This window comes from Melopsittacus undulatus, chromosome 5 (assembly GCF_012275295.1).
Source record: "Melopsittacus undulatus isolate bMelUnd1 chromosome 5, bMelUnd1.mat.Z, whole genome shotgun sequence".
In the NCBI taxonomy this organism is placed as follows: Eukaryota; Metazoa; Chordata; class Aves; order Psittaciformes; family Psittaculidae; genus Melopsittacus; species Melopsittacus undulatus.
This window is the reverse complement of record NC_047531.1, coordinates 38,111,277-38,127,914: the sequence shown is the minus strand read 5'-3', so window position 1 is coordinate 38,127,914 and position 16,638 is coordinate 38,111,277. Positions and strand designations below refer to the sequence as shown.

At 41.5% G+C, this 16,638-nt stretch overlaps 1 protein-coding gene across 1 annotated transcript in view; it reads right to left on the bottom strand.

The window, feature by feature from the left end:
* Nucleotides 1-16,638, bottom strand: part of MYRFL (myelin regulatory factor like) — a 44,118-nt gene that overhangs the window by 26,877 nt on the left and 603 nt on the right. Inside the window, exons 2-6 of the mRNA XM_034063151.1 lie at nt 10,274-10,364; nt 5,576-5,643; nt 5,223-5,481; nt 3,685-3,776; nt 1,561-1,708 (exon numbers count right to left, since the gene is read on the bottom strand). Of these exons, the coding sequence (XP_033919042.1) occupies nt 1,561-1,708; nt 3,685-3,776; nt 5,223-5,481; nt 5,576-5,643; nt 10,274-10,364 (658 nt within the window). The remainder of the gene's footprint in view (nt 1-1,560; nt 1,709-3,684; nt 3,777-5,222; nt 5,482-5,575; nt 5,644-10,273; nt 10,365-16,638) is intronic.

Genomic DNA, 16,638 nt, shown 5'->3' with positions numbered 1-16,638 from the left:
GAACAGAGCCTCAGCAGTCACAACAGTAATGGGGCAAGGGGCTAAGAAAGCACCAAACAAACACAGTGCAGGGCACAATTAATGGTAGAGAAACCTATTCTAATGAGTCTACCTCAGCTAACAGCATTTTGTTGGGAAAATTAAATATTCAAAGGGTTAAAATACTGGATGAATAAAATGGAAAATCTAAGAAATGCCTTTAAAGTGCACACAGCAATTTCCAGGTGCAGGAGCAACCCATCTACATTGAGCAGTGGTAAACATGTGACTCTTTTGAGGCTAATAGAGCACGGGATCACTACTCAGAAAATCTGTGCAGTGTACTATAAGTACGGTGCATTTTGGAACAAAGACACTGCTATTGACATAGCTTAAAAGTAACCCTGGCTTCCTCTGCAAATAGTGTCTCAATCCTCTTTCACAGCAATGGCAGCATGTATTTGGATGCTTTAATGCTCAGCATCATATAGTCTTTGTTTACACAAGCCACCAAGATATGTGAGTCTGGAATTTCAATTTTAAGTGTACAGGAGCGAATGTGAGCTCACAGCTCTCATGTAGTTGCTCACTGAAAACATAACAGGAGTTGGAATCCACTTCCATTTAGAGTGACAATTCACATCACAGACACAGCTGAAGGTTTCTTGGCCCTACCAGCTCCCAACAAGTAGAAAGGTGCAGGCACTGAACTGTCCACCCTCTTGTCATGTCAATACCCTAGGAGAAGGGTTGTATGGGACACAGCAAGATGTATGTTGCCCTTATCGTGCTGTTCACAGAGAACATCGGTGTTCAGCAATGACACTGACACACTCCAGACTCTTATGAGAGCCTGTAGCAGTTTGAGCTAGAGGAGCACTAAAATTTACTGTGCTATTTAAGTTCCATGGAGACAGAGATGAACTGTTTGTACCAATCCTGAAGAACAGACCAGACACTGATGAAGGGTTTTTGTTGAAAGGGATCATTCATTAAATACTAGAATGGAGAAAACCAGGGATGTAAAGTGAACCTGGAATGACCCTTTCCCAGATCATGTGGCTAAATTCAATAATTTATAGTTCTGATTTATACAGGAAAGCTCTACATCTTTGACTACATGTCATACATATATGTCTATGTTTGTAGGACTTAGGTTATAAGAGCCTAAAGTAATACAGGTATCTTCGATTTTCATTTTTCTTTAGTATTTTAGGTGAGTAGAAGAAAAGCTGCTATTGCTCAGTAATTACTTGCCCCAATATATATGCTCTGCAAAATAAACAAAAATTAATGGGTATTTAAAGTTAAACTCATTTTCCATTTGCCCCTAAATACCTGAAGGAAAATCAGAAAACCTGGCAGGAATTCCACCCAGTGTTTAAAGTTCTGATTATCTGACATATCCACAAGCTCATATTTCATCATGCCTGTTACTCCTCCTTCTCCAGTCTTATTTGCAGTAAAAACAAGTGATACCAAATGTACATTTCCTTCTTACAAAACTACAGTACCAGAAACCAAAACAAAGCAAAACCACAGAGGAAGCCACTTTCTCCAAGTGCAGACGTCAGTGCTTACAGTTTTTCATAATTAGAGTTAAATAAGGTGTTCCACTCAGATGTTTGATATGGTTGCCATGTTAGAGCTTGACAGCATTTTTCCAGAGCTGCATTTTGTCCATCACTGTCATATTCTTGCACTTCAGCAGCACAGTCCTTAACAGTTGCTGCAGGGAGATAGTGACAATTCAGTTACTACTTCTGTGACTAGCCAAAAATCCTGCATAAACATTTTTACAAATATATTCACATATATATAAAGCACAAATATATTGCATATATGTTTATATCTGATTGCCCTTTGCAGTTATTCCAAAAGATTGTGTCATATTCCCTTGCCCTAGAAAATAAAATTTTCAGCTTTTACTGATTTACAAAATATTACACATGTAACACTTCCTATTTTTATTCTCTCCAAAAGGATGGATAATTTCGTTTAGGAGGGAGGAAAAAAGAAAAAGGAAAGCTAAGCATTTTACTGTAAATCTGCAACACTACAAGAAACAATTAAACAAAACAATTACATATGTTTCCTTTTCTCTCTACTACAGGTTTAAACTGAATATACTCCAACTCACTGCAACAGCTAACTTTGTCCCAGAGCGGGGGCACAGATTTCCAATAGCAAGCACATTCACCACTATGTCTGATTGAGTGGTTAGTGCTTTCCGAGCATTCTGAGATAGACAGGGTCAACCATAACTCTCTGAGATATCATACATTTTATGAAGAGAGAGGAAAATGTAGTAAGAGGGACAAACAAATGGAGTGCAGTAATGACAGGAGAAAATATATCATTGAGCATATAAACTAAGATCTGATCGCAGCCAGTGGCAGCACAGTAAGACAGAGACTAAAGAACCATTTCAGGCCCTAGCTTCATTTGCAATTCCCTGCTTTGGATTTAGAGCAGAGAGAAAATATGTTAAAAGAAAAAGAAAAATCCCAGAGAGTAAATAAATTCACAACCCATTTCTAAATTATCCCCATGCCATTGTTATCAAGGTCTGTGCTCTTTTTACAATAGCACATTTGTCAGTGAGGTTTTATTAATAGTGACTCCCAAGGAAAGCATATTTCAAAGCTGTGTCTATAAGTATTAAAAGCACCAAGAACAATTTTCGACAGAGAAGTATCTCTTTGTCTTCTCTTTCCAGCACGGGCAGATTTAAGAGGACTAGTTACAATCAAGAAACACTGACCAAATAAAAGATACCAAGGAAAAGTAACCTACTAAATCCAGTTGTTACTCATTAAAATTGTTCTAAAAGACTGATCTAATGCTGCAAAATTCTTACTCTGAAGAAATAACAATCAGCTGTCAGATATTCCACTCACAGGCAAGTATGGAATTCCTCAGATGAACTGCTCATTACAAACCGCTCGTTCACAGAGAGCCTCACACTTCACAGAAGCTGATCCATTTCTGTACTTGCCTGATAAGCTTTTTTGTATCAATTGGTATAAGCTTAACATTTTCATCTTGATAAAACAATGAACTGAATTAATTTGGGGAAGGGGAACAGCATGCAGCTTTTACCAAGTTTGTGCATTGATACACCTAGTAGCAAAAAATTGGGGTTGAGGTGACAAAGGGAAACTGCAATCTGTTCACTCATCCACTACATTAATTCCCTGTTAAGCTGACCCAAAATGATTTCTTTGCCCAGTCAATTTAGTGCCAAGTACAGTCAGCAGAGTATGGTATCATCTGCATGTGGTAGGCTCACACATGGAGAAGGGCAGAACATTTTGTCCAGAGTGTCTTCAGGAAACATCAGCCTCTAATGGCTCTCTTTGCCCAATATAGAATCACAGAATAGTTAGGGTTGGAAAGGACCTTAAGATCATCTAGTTCCAACCTCCCTGCCACAGGCAGGGACACCTCACACTAAACCATGCCACCCAAGGCTCTGTACAGCCCAGCCTTGAACACCACCAGCTGTTCAAGTTATATAAATAGGTATATACATAGGTCCTTGTTTCCAAAAACACTAAAAAGGTAGATTCCTCCAAACCTCGCAGGGGAGTACACACTGTTAATGCCGCATTACATTTTCAGAGCTAGCAGGAGCTGTGCTCTAAAAATATTTACTTATATATGACATGAGCCATTACGTTTCATCTTCACACAGTTGCTTACCTTGTCTGGAGTCCTGAGTCTGGACCGGAGAATCAGTGGTGTCTCCCAGTAACTGTGAGAGCTTCCTTTTTCTGCCTGAGGCTGCAGAAATACTTTTTTAAAAGCACACATTGCATTACTCATTTATGAGTTTAAATACAGATATTACAGAATCATAACAGCAGAACACCCAGCTATCTTATTCTAACTGTACTGTCGTCCAAATTCTCTTTGAACACGGGAGGAGGGAGTTGCTGGCTTTTTAAAACTAACTTATGCATTTTTTTTCCTTCCAAAACACAAATTTGGTTTGATTTTTTTTTTCATTTCATATGAATAGAGAAGCTCATTCTTTTTAAAAACTTAGTGCATAAACAGCAGGGGTCTACTGTTTCCTGACATTTGCATTAGAATCACAGCTTCTCTTGAATAATTGTAGTGCACCAAGTATGAACTCACTTTCCTTCTTATACAGAAAACACTTGTAGCAATCAGACTAATGCCTTAATGAAAAGGTCTCGAGGGGCAACTGCTCGGTAGCAGTCCCCCATTTCCCAGAAAGTGGGATTTTAAAAAATGCTCCTTTGTGCAAAGGGGAAAAAAAATATTCCAAAGTTTTAACATCATAACATATAAATTAGAATATCCTGACAGATGGTCACTCCTTCTGGGTGGGGGAATAAAAAGCCAAACTCCAGGTCTTGGTCAGACCCAGTAGGTCAGACCCATTCAGATTCAGGTTTCTCCACAAAGAGAAGAAAAGCCTGCCCACCACGTTAATTTTGATTGGTTTTCTGGGCTTGTTCCAAAGTTCGACATTTGGTCATGAAGTGTTTTGTATCTGATGTTCAAGTAGCAGGATTTTGACTAACTGGCGTCTTCTACAGGAAAACAAAGAACACAAACAGCTCCACTGAGAAACCCAAGCCCAGCTTCTTTCCCCACATCACATGTAACATGTAATTGAGCTCTGCACATGACACAGAGCATCTGCAAGCCCAGGACTAACACTGATGAATTCACATTTCTCCCCACTTAACCAGGGGGAGCCCCCTCTGGCATGCACCAGTTAACTCATTCTTGCAAGGTATCATGGTTGGATGCTTGCACCAGTCAGTGTATTTTAAATAATTAAGCATCCACAACACACTGGTGTGTGAATATGGCAGATGATATTTTAATACCATTTCACTTGCTTACATAGATATGATACCCAGTTTTCTTTATCTCTCAGGTCATTTGTCAAAACACAAGATCCTTAGGGACAAATCCCTACAATATATATTGCAAAATGCCTGAATACTTTAATACTCCACTTATGAAACACCTGTTGATCCCTCCTTAGCCTTCTAATGTTTCAAAAATGGAAATCCATTTCTACTTCCAATCTGAACTTCAAGAAACCCCAACCAAAAGTGTCTCAAACATGCCTAAACACTGCCATCCTGTGGAAAAACGTACACCCACAGGGATTTTTACTAGTCTTAAACCATGTGTTCTATCAGGTCTTTTTTTTCTGTATCTACCTCATCCGTTGCATTAAAAGCTTTATCATTTACCCAGAAATCTGAGATGCATTTGGCTGATGGTATGAATAATTAAAACCCAAACAGCTGGAGGATGTAGCATGATTCCAAGGAGTCGCAGCACTTCCTGTCTTCAGGCAGTAGCCTTGGGGGATGGTGCAAGGATGCCCACTGGCATTGGGGTCAGAGTGAGTCTCCATGAACCTGCAGGGAAGCCTGCTGGGTGTCACAGCAGATGGGCATGGGAATGGAGGCTGCAGCCCACTGGGCCACATACTGTCATACCATGGGGCTGCAAGAAGTAAGCAGACAAGAAAGGAAGGATGACGAACAGAAGCTGCAGACCTTCCTATGAGCTTGGGAGAGGCTGAATTTATGTGACTTACTCTGGAGCTGTGGTGGAGAACATGGTTCTGATCCAGAGTCCGGTGGGGAGTCTGGCAACTGGTTTTGCCTAGGGATAAAAGAGATTTTCATTTCTACTGGCAGAAGACATGGAGGATGACCACAAAGCAGCACTGAAAGCAGCTGGAGGGGAACCACCAGGCTACTGACAGGAGTCTTCAGAAAGCATTGCTCACTGTGGTTGCTGCTCTTTCTCACAGGACCAATGTCACACTTCATCAGACTATCTCCCATGGCCCTCCACCTCTCTCCCAGGTAGGGATGCCCCATTCCTTCCAGCTCCTTCCCAAACCGCCCTCCACAACCCACTGGATTCAATCCTTCTTCCTTCCCATGAGCAGTTTTTCATTTACCTCCAACCACACCGGCAACTGTGAATACACATAGTTCACAAGAGCTTTAAACCCATTCTCTACAGGCTATAGGGTAAGGATCTATAGCATCTTCATCCACTGCTGGGCTTCTTCAGACTTAAGTTTGGCCAAAGCACTCTGTCAGATAGATGGTAGCAGGTCCCATCTTAGAGGTACAGCCTCCATGCAGCGGGAAGCAGGGGCTGCTGCACGACTGAGGAGCGCGTCTGCCTGTCTGGAAGCAAGAGCTCACCAAAACATACCGAAGCCTAGTGATGGGTTTCTACACGTGACAAGCAACCTTCCCCCTGTTCAGTCTCGGGCCGCCGTCCTGCCCCGGGGAGATGCCCCGAGCGGACAGAAGACCGAGAGCAGCCAACCCCGCACCCGAGTAAGGAGCGAGAAGCCGCCGTCATGCAGCGCACTGCCTAACCCGGCGGCAGTGGGAGGGGCCGAGCGTGAGGAGCGGCGGCTGCACGGGGGGAAGGAGCAGTGCTGTGTTGGCAGAGCCTCCAACAGGCCGGGGGAGAAGGGGAGTTTCCGTGACTGTGCTCTCTCTGTATGCGAGTCAGTGATCAGAAGTCTGTGTTAATGGTAACAGCCAAAATGTGACTCTCGGGATCTCTTGCCCACCACAAAGGGTGCTCACGAAGTGCGGATCTCTGCAGCACCCCATGCTGTACTGTCGTCCGACAGCTTCCACGTGTGCTGCCATGAAAACACCTGCCGAGGGACACCGAGTGCTGTGCCGGATTCAGGTAGAACTGGGCTGCTTTCGTCGGCGTACGTAAGGTTACACAACCAAGAGGCTCATCTCCCACTTCACATCCTATGAACTGGAAAGCAGGGCCACCTCCACGGCAGCTCAGGGTTGTTGGCAGTGAGAACTGCACAGAAGGAACGCTCAGCACTCTGTATGAGGCAATTTCCCGTCATGGCACAGCACCTTCGAACCGCCAGTGGGAGCACTACAGGGAGGAGGTGCAGAAGCAAGGGGTGGGAAGGCAGCTATGGTCTGACAGTCATGAAGAGAGCGGGGGACTGGGGCATGACAGAGGAATCTTGGCTGTGAACCAAGAAATTCTACGTGATCCACAGCCACATCCTTGCCAAACCCCATAGACCAAACAGTAGAGATTTACATTTTAACACCTCTGCTTGGAAAGGTCATTGTGGAAGGCCAAACAAGTGTGCTCTGTGGTTTTTAGCACTCACTGTTCTGTTACTCAAACAGGTAGAACTCTGAAAACACACTCTCTCCTGATTCCTTTCTAAAGAACTTCAAGTACACTGCTCTGTACAAGAACAGCCCCCCCCCCCTCCCCCCCGTATTTTACTGTGCAGCTTTCTCCCAATTTTCGGGCAGGAATTGAGTGTTTCCTTGTGCGCAACTGACACCAAGAGCTTTGCTCTCAACTTGTCTCTAACAGATAGTCTCTTCAGATGTATGAGGGTTTGAAAGAAGGTTCTTGATTATTTCATTGGTACATAGCTTGATTATATTGTACCATATCTCCCTGTGATACTCTGGTTTGCTTTCACACTTACAGTCTTTCTCCTATTAGACATTGTGTGAAGGATTACTCTCTTACAGTGAGACCTGGAATTACACCACAGTTTGAACTAGGCCAAGTCCTTCATCAGGCCACTGCAACACACAGATGTTCCCACACCACATAGCAAAACCACTGAATTCCTTCTGCACTGAGAACAGGAACATCCTAAGTCAATACTAGACCAGTACAGAGAGACAATGCTTCTGTCTCCAGTCAGTTGACAGCACAGGTCTCTCACAACTATTTCAAGTTCTCCAGCCCATGATGGTGCTTTCAAAGCATCTTAGGAAGAGAAAATCCTAATCTCTGCCATTTCAAGGAACTATGGAGGATTCCCCTGTTACAGTATGAATAGACGGATGCTCAAAAAATGGACTTTTAACCCTTTTAGGTATCCCTATGAATTGTAGGCTCAAACACTGTTCTGTAGCACTACCTGAAAAGCAAGGGTTTAAGTTTAGCATGTTAGGCTAAAAATGCTAGGGCAGAGAAAGGATGACAGACATGTAGTGGGGCACCCCTCCTTTACTAAGGGCCAGTGTTCCGGCAGAAGCTGAATAAAATAAAACTGCTTATAGGGGCATCCATCATATTCAGAAAGCAGATGAGTTCCCACATACACAGCATCAATGGAAAATGTCTATCACCTGATTTTCATTCTACTGCTTCTACTTCCAGTTTTGTATTGCAGAGTTTGGATGCAATGTGAGAACAGTTTCATTTTTGGTCACAGCCTGTTACTCTTGATACATCTTTGTGTATTTCATAACGGTATCACTACTGGTTTTCTAACAAGTCCCATCCACAGCCCTGCATTTTGGATTAGCTTCAGGTACATGATTACTTCTAAAAATATGTTTTAAAATTCAGTGTTAGAATAATCTTTAATTTCCTTCAAAACAAATTTTATGATGCTTTTAAATGCCTACTGTGTCTACTGCTCTAAACATTGTTTGCAACTTTGAATAAAGTAGAAAGTTAGTAAACATTCTAATTACTTTTTTAAATTTATTTATTAATTTCTTTTCCCTGTAGGATACTTGATCTGTAGCTACTGATTCCAAATGTGCTTTGTAAAATTTAAAAAGATGCATCCATCAAAGTTTAAAACTTCCCTTCTACACATTCAGTTCACGTTCCTGGTTCCAAACACTGCCTTTGGTACTCAATTTCTGCTTCAGGTTAGAGTATTTCAGTAGAATACAGAGACAGGCACTTTCTAGGAGAAAGAAAGCATTCAGAAGTCCAGAGGTAGCAGGGATATGTGTCCAGGTTAGAACTTCACTGAAACTGGTATTGTGCTTTTTGGGGAAAAAATATTCTGCAGTTTAAATGAGTCCACATTACAGACATAGTGTAACAATCAAATACCTTCTTAGAAAAGGCCATGGCCACCCTTTTTCTCCTTTCACCACTCAAAATTAAACTATAGCAGTAGGAACAGATGAGGAAATCTGATGAGAAACAGATGAGGTGCTATATATATATAGAATATGGTGATATATATAGATATATATATATATGGAAGCTTTTAATATTTTTCTCCTTTGACACGTTTTGGTAAGTTCCTTTATGTGATTCTATTCTCTTTAGGCAAAAAGTCTGCAATACAGACAAATACTTCATAATTTTACTTTTATAGATCTAATGACTCAGTAAATGTTCTTCTAAATCCATAATTAATGAAGAGTAACTGTGGCATCAGTTTAAAACCCTGTTGAGCCTCCAAACCCATAGCAGCTGCACAGATCTTCCTGCATGTAAATACTTTATAGCACTGCAACTGTAATAGCAAACATAGTTAAGCTATGTAGTAGCATGTATATAGACCTTTCATATATCTGCTGTTTGGTGTATAAAAGCCAAAGAATAACATTTTAAAGCTGTCATACAGGAATTCAGTAATCTGTTTAACCTGAAATATGTTTAGTCACTAAAAATAAAGGTTATGTATATTTATATACAACAACCTCTTCATTCTTCTTTACTTTTATAGTGTGGGCAAGAGGGAAAATCAACTCATTCATGATTTAGAGCATCTAAAAGCCTACTTAGCCCACCATGAGTAAATACATGTGCTGCTGAGTGTGCCTGGAATCAAAAATTCTGTTTCATTATTTTTAAAACATCACCTCTTGCTCTGCTTCTTGGCAAGTGCAAGTGTCAGCCTGTTAATCATATTTTGCATCAAAAAATAGTCATCTGACAGTCATCTAGGTGAAAGATTTGGGGTTGAAGCCTTTGACAGATCTGTGCTGCATGACTTCCATCCTTGGCCAAAAGACCCTTTACATTATGTATCCTTTGTACCTCTTAAAGACAGCCTCAGAAGAGGTTAATGGATAGTTTCTCTGTTCTAAAGGGAGCATTAGGATGAAAACAGTAACCTGCTTCCCTCAAACTGGGAGGTTTCTGTCATTCTCTCAATTTATTATACATCAGTCTCACATCACTTATTCTGTACATAAACTCTTAAAGGAATGTTAAAATAGCAACTTTGCATTTACTATCATAATTAGTGTAATGGTTGTGAATTATCTCAGACTTCATTATCGTTCATTCTGTTGAACAAGATGACCATATTTCCATCACTGTCTGTAATTCATTTTTCCAAGTCTTCTTACACAGCTTCAAGTGACAATATCAAGAGAGCCACAGCCCACTTGAAACTCAGATTTCAGGTCTGTTGTGTTCATATTTTATCATGGCACCAATGAAAACAGTTTAGGAGATGTCACTAAGGAGAAGTATCTCTTGCTGTAATACTTACAAAGTTCCAAACTCTATGTCACTACTGATGAATTCTTCCAGCATACTTGTATCCACCATGGGATTCTCCAAGGCTCCACGGACATCTTGTCCTAAAATTAAAAGCATCAAAAAGAAATTATGAGAAAGGAACTCAGAGGGATTAAGCTCCCCACTCTTCTATACAAATGAAAACCAAATCCATCCCATCTGGTGTGTGACATGTGGGTTTATTCCTTCTAGGAGAAGGGATATTGGGAAATTAAGAGTAAATGAGGGTGTGCAGGGGAGGGTGAAGATGACAGAACAGCACCAGGCAAACACCCATTCATGCATGGCTTTAAGGCTTTGGGGAATTCCAGCAGCAACAGGATGAAGGGCCCCAGCCTGCCACTGGAAAAGGCAGGTTTGAATCTCACATCATTCCCTGTTACACTGGGATCAGAACAGGTGACTGGGGCAAATCCCAGACATTGTCTCACACTTCCTGCATTAGTACTACGAGTGAATTGCTGAAATAGTTTAAAAATCCACCATCCTGTGCTTGAAGAAAGCACAAACAAAGCCTTAGAAACATTTGATTGGTGGCTTCCTTTTATTCTCCCAGAAAGAACAGCCCACTGATGTGTTAAACGTATTAATGAATAGACAGGTTCTGTACTTTGCCCTTTGTTGCTTGGTAACCTGAGGCTATAACAGATTGATGTTTATAAAGTCTTTGGAATTCATTACAACTTCTGGAGAAAGTCAGCCGGAACTCTGAAACACCAAACCGGACAGAACAGCTTTGCAGGCTCCCACCCCTCCTGCCAGCCTTCCATAAACAGGGGTGTGACCAGCCAGAAACCAAACCAGACAAGGACCAGAAGTTCCTGCTCTCCCTGGAAGGCACCAGCGCTGCAGGCGGCACTGTCCTGCAGCTGCACGAGATGAAATGGACTGGCCTGTGCATTCAGAGTGGCAGGGCTCAGCCCAAAGTGCCTGACAACAACAGAGCAGGGCAGGAGAACACAAAAGGTTAATCACCATCACCCTGCACAGGAGCTGAAACTGCCCTTGGTGATTTTCCTAGCGTCAGACGCGTGCACGCTAGGAAGTCATACAATAAAAGTTGTTCTGTTCTTCTCCTGATGTCTCTACCTGACATGGTTCCTCCTTGATCCGGTGTTTAGACATGACTTAACTGCAGGCAGCGTCTAAAAATCTACTTCCACCGCTTTGCACAGAAATTCCCTTGTGTGTCTGTCAATACATAAATTCATGTTGCTAATAGACATCTCCTGAATTGCTCTGTGATCACAGACTAATCTGAGCATCATTTGCTTATTGCTGCCACAGACTTAGTTTCAGCTGCCTTTCACTGTGAGACAACTCATAGTTGTGTTACTAGATATGCTACTGCACATCCTGGCATCCTAATACATTGGCGCTGTATGCAAACCTCTCCTCTGCATACCAGATTTAATAGGTGCAGTATATTTACTTGCCTCAGCAAAATTGTAACAGGGAAGTCTTGAAGTAGCAGCAAAGCACTTTCAAGATGATTTCACAGAGTACAAAAAAGCCTAGCTTTCCTTAGCAGCCTTCCTGAAACTTGTTGGAATCAAATCTTTTTATTCTTCATGTCTAAATTTAGGATATTCTCCCTTGAACCTCAAACATTTCTCCTTTTGCTAAGGTAGTACACAAGAAAATCGTTCAACACCTTCTTTTACCCACCTGTTCCTCCTGTTCAAAGTGCCCAGTCCTCACACAGGATGATATAATTGTTACTAACATGAAGTCAGAGGTCAGATACAAAGTGGTTTTCCTGTACCACAAACCCAAGAATTCCTTATTTTGACCAAAGTCAGACACAAGCAAATCAAACAAGGACAGGGCCTTTAAATATGGGCATCCCACAGTCCAGCGATTAGTCCACCAACATGTACCATTTCCTCTGAATCTCTGCACTTCACATAAACAGTTAAATGGGTAGGAAAGAATGGGTAATCCTGCACTGGAAGAGGAAGGAAGCATACCAGCAAGAAGATAGGCTACCACTGATGGAAGTTCAGGATACAGAGGCACAAAAGGGCCAGCATATTTGGGTGCCATGTAGAACTTTCTTCTCAAAAATAAAGGTCAGTGGCACCATGTGCTTGCGTTGGCACCTATTTCAGTGGAGGAGGAGCTGTTGAATTACATGCACATTTATTTAAAATGGTACCATCCATTTCACAGGCATTTGAGAACAGTGAGTACTGCATAGATGTGGGTTGTACACAAGCCAGTTGGTCACATGGGCATCAGGTGGCTGCAAGAGCAGAGACCTGTGTGTACAAGCCCTGTTGAGAGGCCCCTGTGACCATGCAGCTTCCTGCTCAGACTGGCTAAGAGCTGCTGGAGCACATGCGGAGTCAGCAGCCTTTGTTATCAGCTTGCACCCAGGGACCTCTACTCCCAGTCCACACTTCACAGCGCGCCCAGACGTCTCTGGAAAGTCTGCACTGGATGGCACAAGCACCTTCAGTGTCACTGAACAGAGGATTGCAGCCACCTGAGAAACTGATGAAGACGAAAGGCCATGACAGTGCTGTGGCTGGCATTACATCCACAGCTGTTTGCAGAATGGAGCCTGTAGTCACAAGGCAGTGTTTAACTGTATTTTTCCCATTTCTTCATAGGTTTGATATTCCATTGTTCAGCTCCTTCAATCTGAAGTCTAACACCTGTCAGTTCTACTACTGGCTTCTCTTTCCTGTCCATTCAATTGCCTGTCCCTATTCCCAGCCCAGGTCCCCAAGGAGTAATGACAACTCCAGGCTCTTCATCTGGCAGCTGCTTGCTTCACGTATCACTCTTTGGCACACATCCCCTCCTTTCCTCTGGCCATGAGGCTCTCATCACTTGGCCCTTGAGCTTCACTCCACAGTCCTAGTCCACAGAATAGCCTGCTTTACATAATTCTCCCAAACACTTCCATGTAGTGCCTTACATATGTCTGCATTTAAATCAGTCACCTCCTTGTCAGTAATATCCTGATATAAAGTGAAGAATGGAGAACAGAGAACCAAAAATTTCTTGCAGTAAGTTTTATATCTTTAATTGAACAGCTATTTCAGAGAAGGTCATTGTGAATTTGGGTTGAACTGCAGCCATTACTCTCCAAGGAGTGGCCAAATAACCAGGCTAAGGGGTGCTCTCTCTGCAAAAGTAAATTCAGTCCACAGCCAATAAACTATTCTGTTAAACTTCTGGTATTGACTAAAACTCAATACTAAGCTGATAATTTCTTGATATTAAAATAGGATGTCAGGTAGTTCCCAGCCTCGCCCAACTATTTGTAGCAAGATCAGTGTCAAACACCATATGGTTACTCTATATGGGGAACAATCCTTGAATACAGCTTGAGGAGTAAGACTGGCACATAGAACACAGTCAGAGCTCAGTAATTCCTATGTGCTGAAATTATAATCTCATGTTTGCTACAAGCACTTGCAACTCAAGGGAAATGTTTCTACTTGAGAATTATTAAAAGATTTTCATCCGAAGATACTTTAACACTAAAATAGGCCTCAGCACTTCAGGAGTTCCACCATATAAACTCAGTGGAAACTCTAGCTGAACTTCATTGACTTACACCAAGGTAAGCATTACTCATGGGGCTTATAGTTACACATCTTCTTTCATACTGAAGAACTCCAGCCACTGGTCACTATTTAAATTGTTGAAGATTGCCCAGTACATTTTGACTGGAGCAGACCTGAGGTCACTGATAAAAGCTGCAAAGCCAGCAGAGCTGCGAACATGTACCTCAGGCACTTGGCAGCCACAAACAGGAAGGGATTAAGGACAGAACAGCTGAGCTGGCAGAGCCACAGCCAGCCAGATGTACCACAGCCTAGGTTACTCAACATCAGGAAGACCTATAACTCACAGTGGTAAGGAGTGAGCTTGCATTTGGCTTTTCCCCAAAGTGAGATTTGCCAGAGAAACAAGTATTGCCATTTATATTTCAAATTTCTCATTTCATCTTTTATGGCTGTTCCAATCTCTACTCTTAAAACGGAATGAGATACCTTTGGATTTTAAGTGTTTTGTGTTTAACAGCACATTTGTTCTTGCTTTATTTACCAAGAGCTCTAAACTATATTCTGTGTTGTCCATGCAGAAGAAGTATAGAGAAAGGTGGTGATTCCAGGCAGAGACTTCTTCAGAACACAGAGAGCACCAAGACCAAACACACACATTCCTCAATGTACCTTCCAACAACAATAGAAAAGAGAAGGCTGAGTTTAACAGCATCACAAAATCAGCCTTCATCCAAGTTTCTCAACCCACTGATAATGTCAGCAAGAATAGATTGCTTTGCTACAGACAGGCACAAGAGCTAACCAGTTCTGACCTTCCCTTGACAAACAGGAAGTTACTGATTCTAAAAGGCAAATGTGTAATTAAAAATACTGATTTCAGTAGAAATCACAGAAAAAAAATTGCAAAGATGAAATCTCTAGTGTGGGACTGAAATGAGACAGAAAAAAAGACAACTTTCTGGAACAGCCACGCAAAAACAGAAAAGCCATTTACTTGAATGACAAAAAGCCAAGGTCAAATCCCAGCCAGACTAATATCTAATCTAAGAGGTCTATTAACTATTAAAAGAAGTGATTGGCAGGAAAACAAACATTATCTTCCTTAAAAAAAATCCTTTTTCAGACTGTCCCCTCTCAATAATGCAAATGTGAGTTTATCTTACTAACGAGTAAGACAAATATGCATTGTAAGGAACTAAACCATTTCAAATAACCTCACAAAACAGATCCATAAATATGTGCAACTGCCAGCTGATGTATTTGGAAGCCAAAATTGAACCCCTGACCAAGCAGAAAGCCTTCCTCAGTGGCAGCATTCTCCACTTGGTATTGCAGGACTCAGCTTTTTTGTAGCCTCGAAACACCACATCCTAATGCTGCAGTGACTAAACTCAGAGGCCACCAAGTCAACACTAGCAGTTTGTTGTTCTTGCCTTATGAGGTGGCCTTATAAATCCAATCCACAAGCCACAGCGCTAAGCTGGAGAGAGGCCATCAGTTAAAGCTGGCCCTACGTTTAGTAAAGTTAACCCCTGCTTGAAGAGTACAAACCCTGCCATAAATCAGCTCTCTCCCTTTTTGTATTTACCTATGGTTTAATAGCAAGAGGAGCCTAGCTAATGCCTGCTGAATGAAAGAATGATTAGCTCTTGTAGTCTTCACACATATCTAATCTGTGAACAGATAATGAAATTCAGCCACCTAACAGCATCCCTGCATGCTGCATGGCATTAGGAACCCTCTGTCATATTCCAGCACTATACAGCAAAACCACACAACATTGCCAATGGAACATAACCTCCCAAGATGCTTCATTTTTTCCTGCAGCTAAATGGAATTGACAGGGCTCTTCCACCTCATGCTGGCCCAGGGAAAAGTTCTACCAAACTACCTTCCAAAAAGAGTTAAATTAATAATTCTAGCATTACAATTTGTAATTCTACTTAAAGAGCTCTCACGGGTGAAATCTGAGATACCTTCTACCATGAAATTATCATTGTTATAAAAGCCAACAGAACCTAATCCATGCTCCATAGAAAGTCCAGTTTTCCAAATCAGTTTTTAAAAAACACTCTGATTCTGAGATACTTTAATTCATGTCAAACACTATTTTGAGTATTTAACAGCTATGCAATGCAGTAATTGAACAAATAGCTTGATAAAATCAAACATTACGTTGTTGAAAGCAAAGCCAAGCAAGTTTGCTAGCTTTTGATCTCCATGACTTAAAAGTGAACTTAAGAAACATGGTACTGATTTCCTAACATCTACAAACACCATATTTGCTGGCTAACAGCCCTAGATTGTGGTGCACTGATTTAAATTTCATGGCCTAAATATCAATGCTGGAGAACCTTTCACTTTCTAGTTTGAGATTACAGCTTCAAAATTGGAGTTGTCACCTCTCACCAACCACAGTGCTGGGGGGAGAAGGGGAGAAGGAACAAGAAGGAAAAAATAACTTATTTAGCACAATCAGTATTAAATGCAGGGAAACAAAACCTGTCCACATTATCCAAAACAGACAAGGCAGTTTTCCAAGTGAATTTGAGATCAGTATCACAGGAACAATTGCAGAGGTAATAGAAAGAAAACAAATATGGAAGAGAAGCTTGGAATAAAAAGGTTTATATTAAAATAAAAAAAAGTGTAAACTGGAAAAAGGAAAAAAAAAGATTTAGCAAACATTAAAAAAAACTGCATGAGCCTTTGAACAGCCACTTTGAATCATGTTACAGCAGGGCCTGAGCAATGCCATTTTATTACGGAATCTATTAGAAAGTAAATTGTGTGGTAAGAGAAAGGTAGGAGA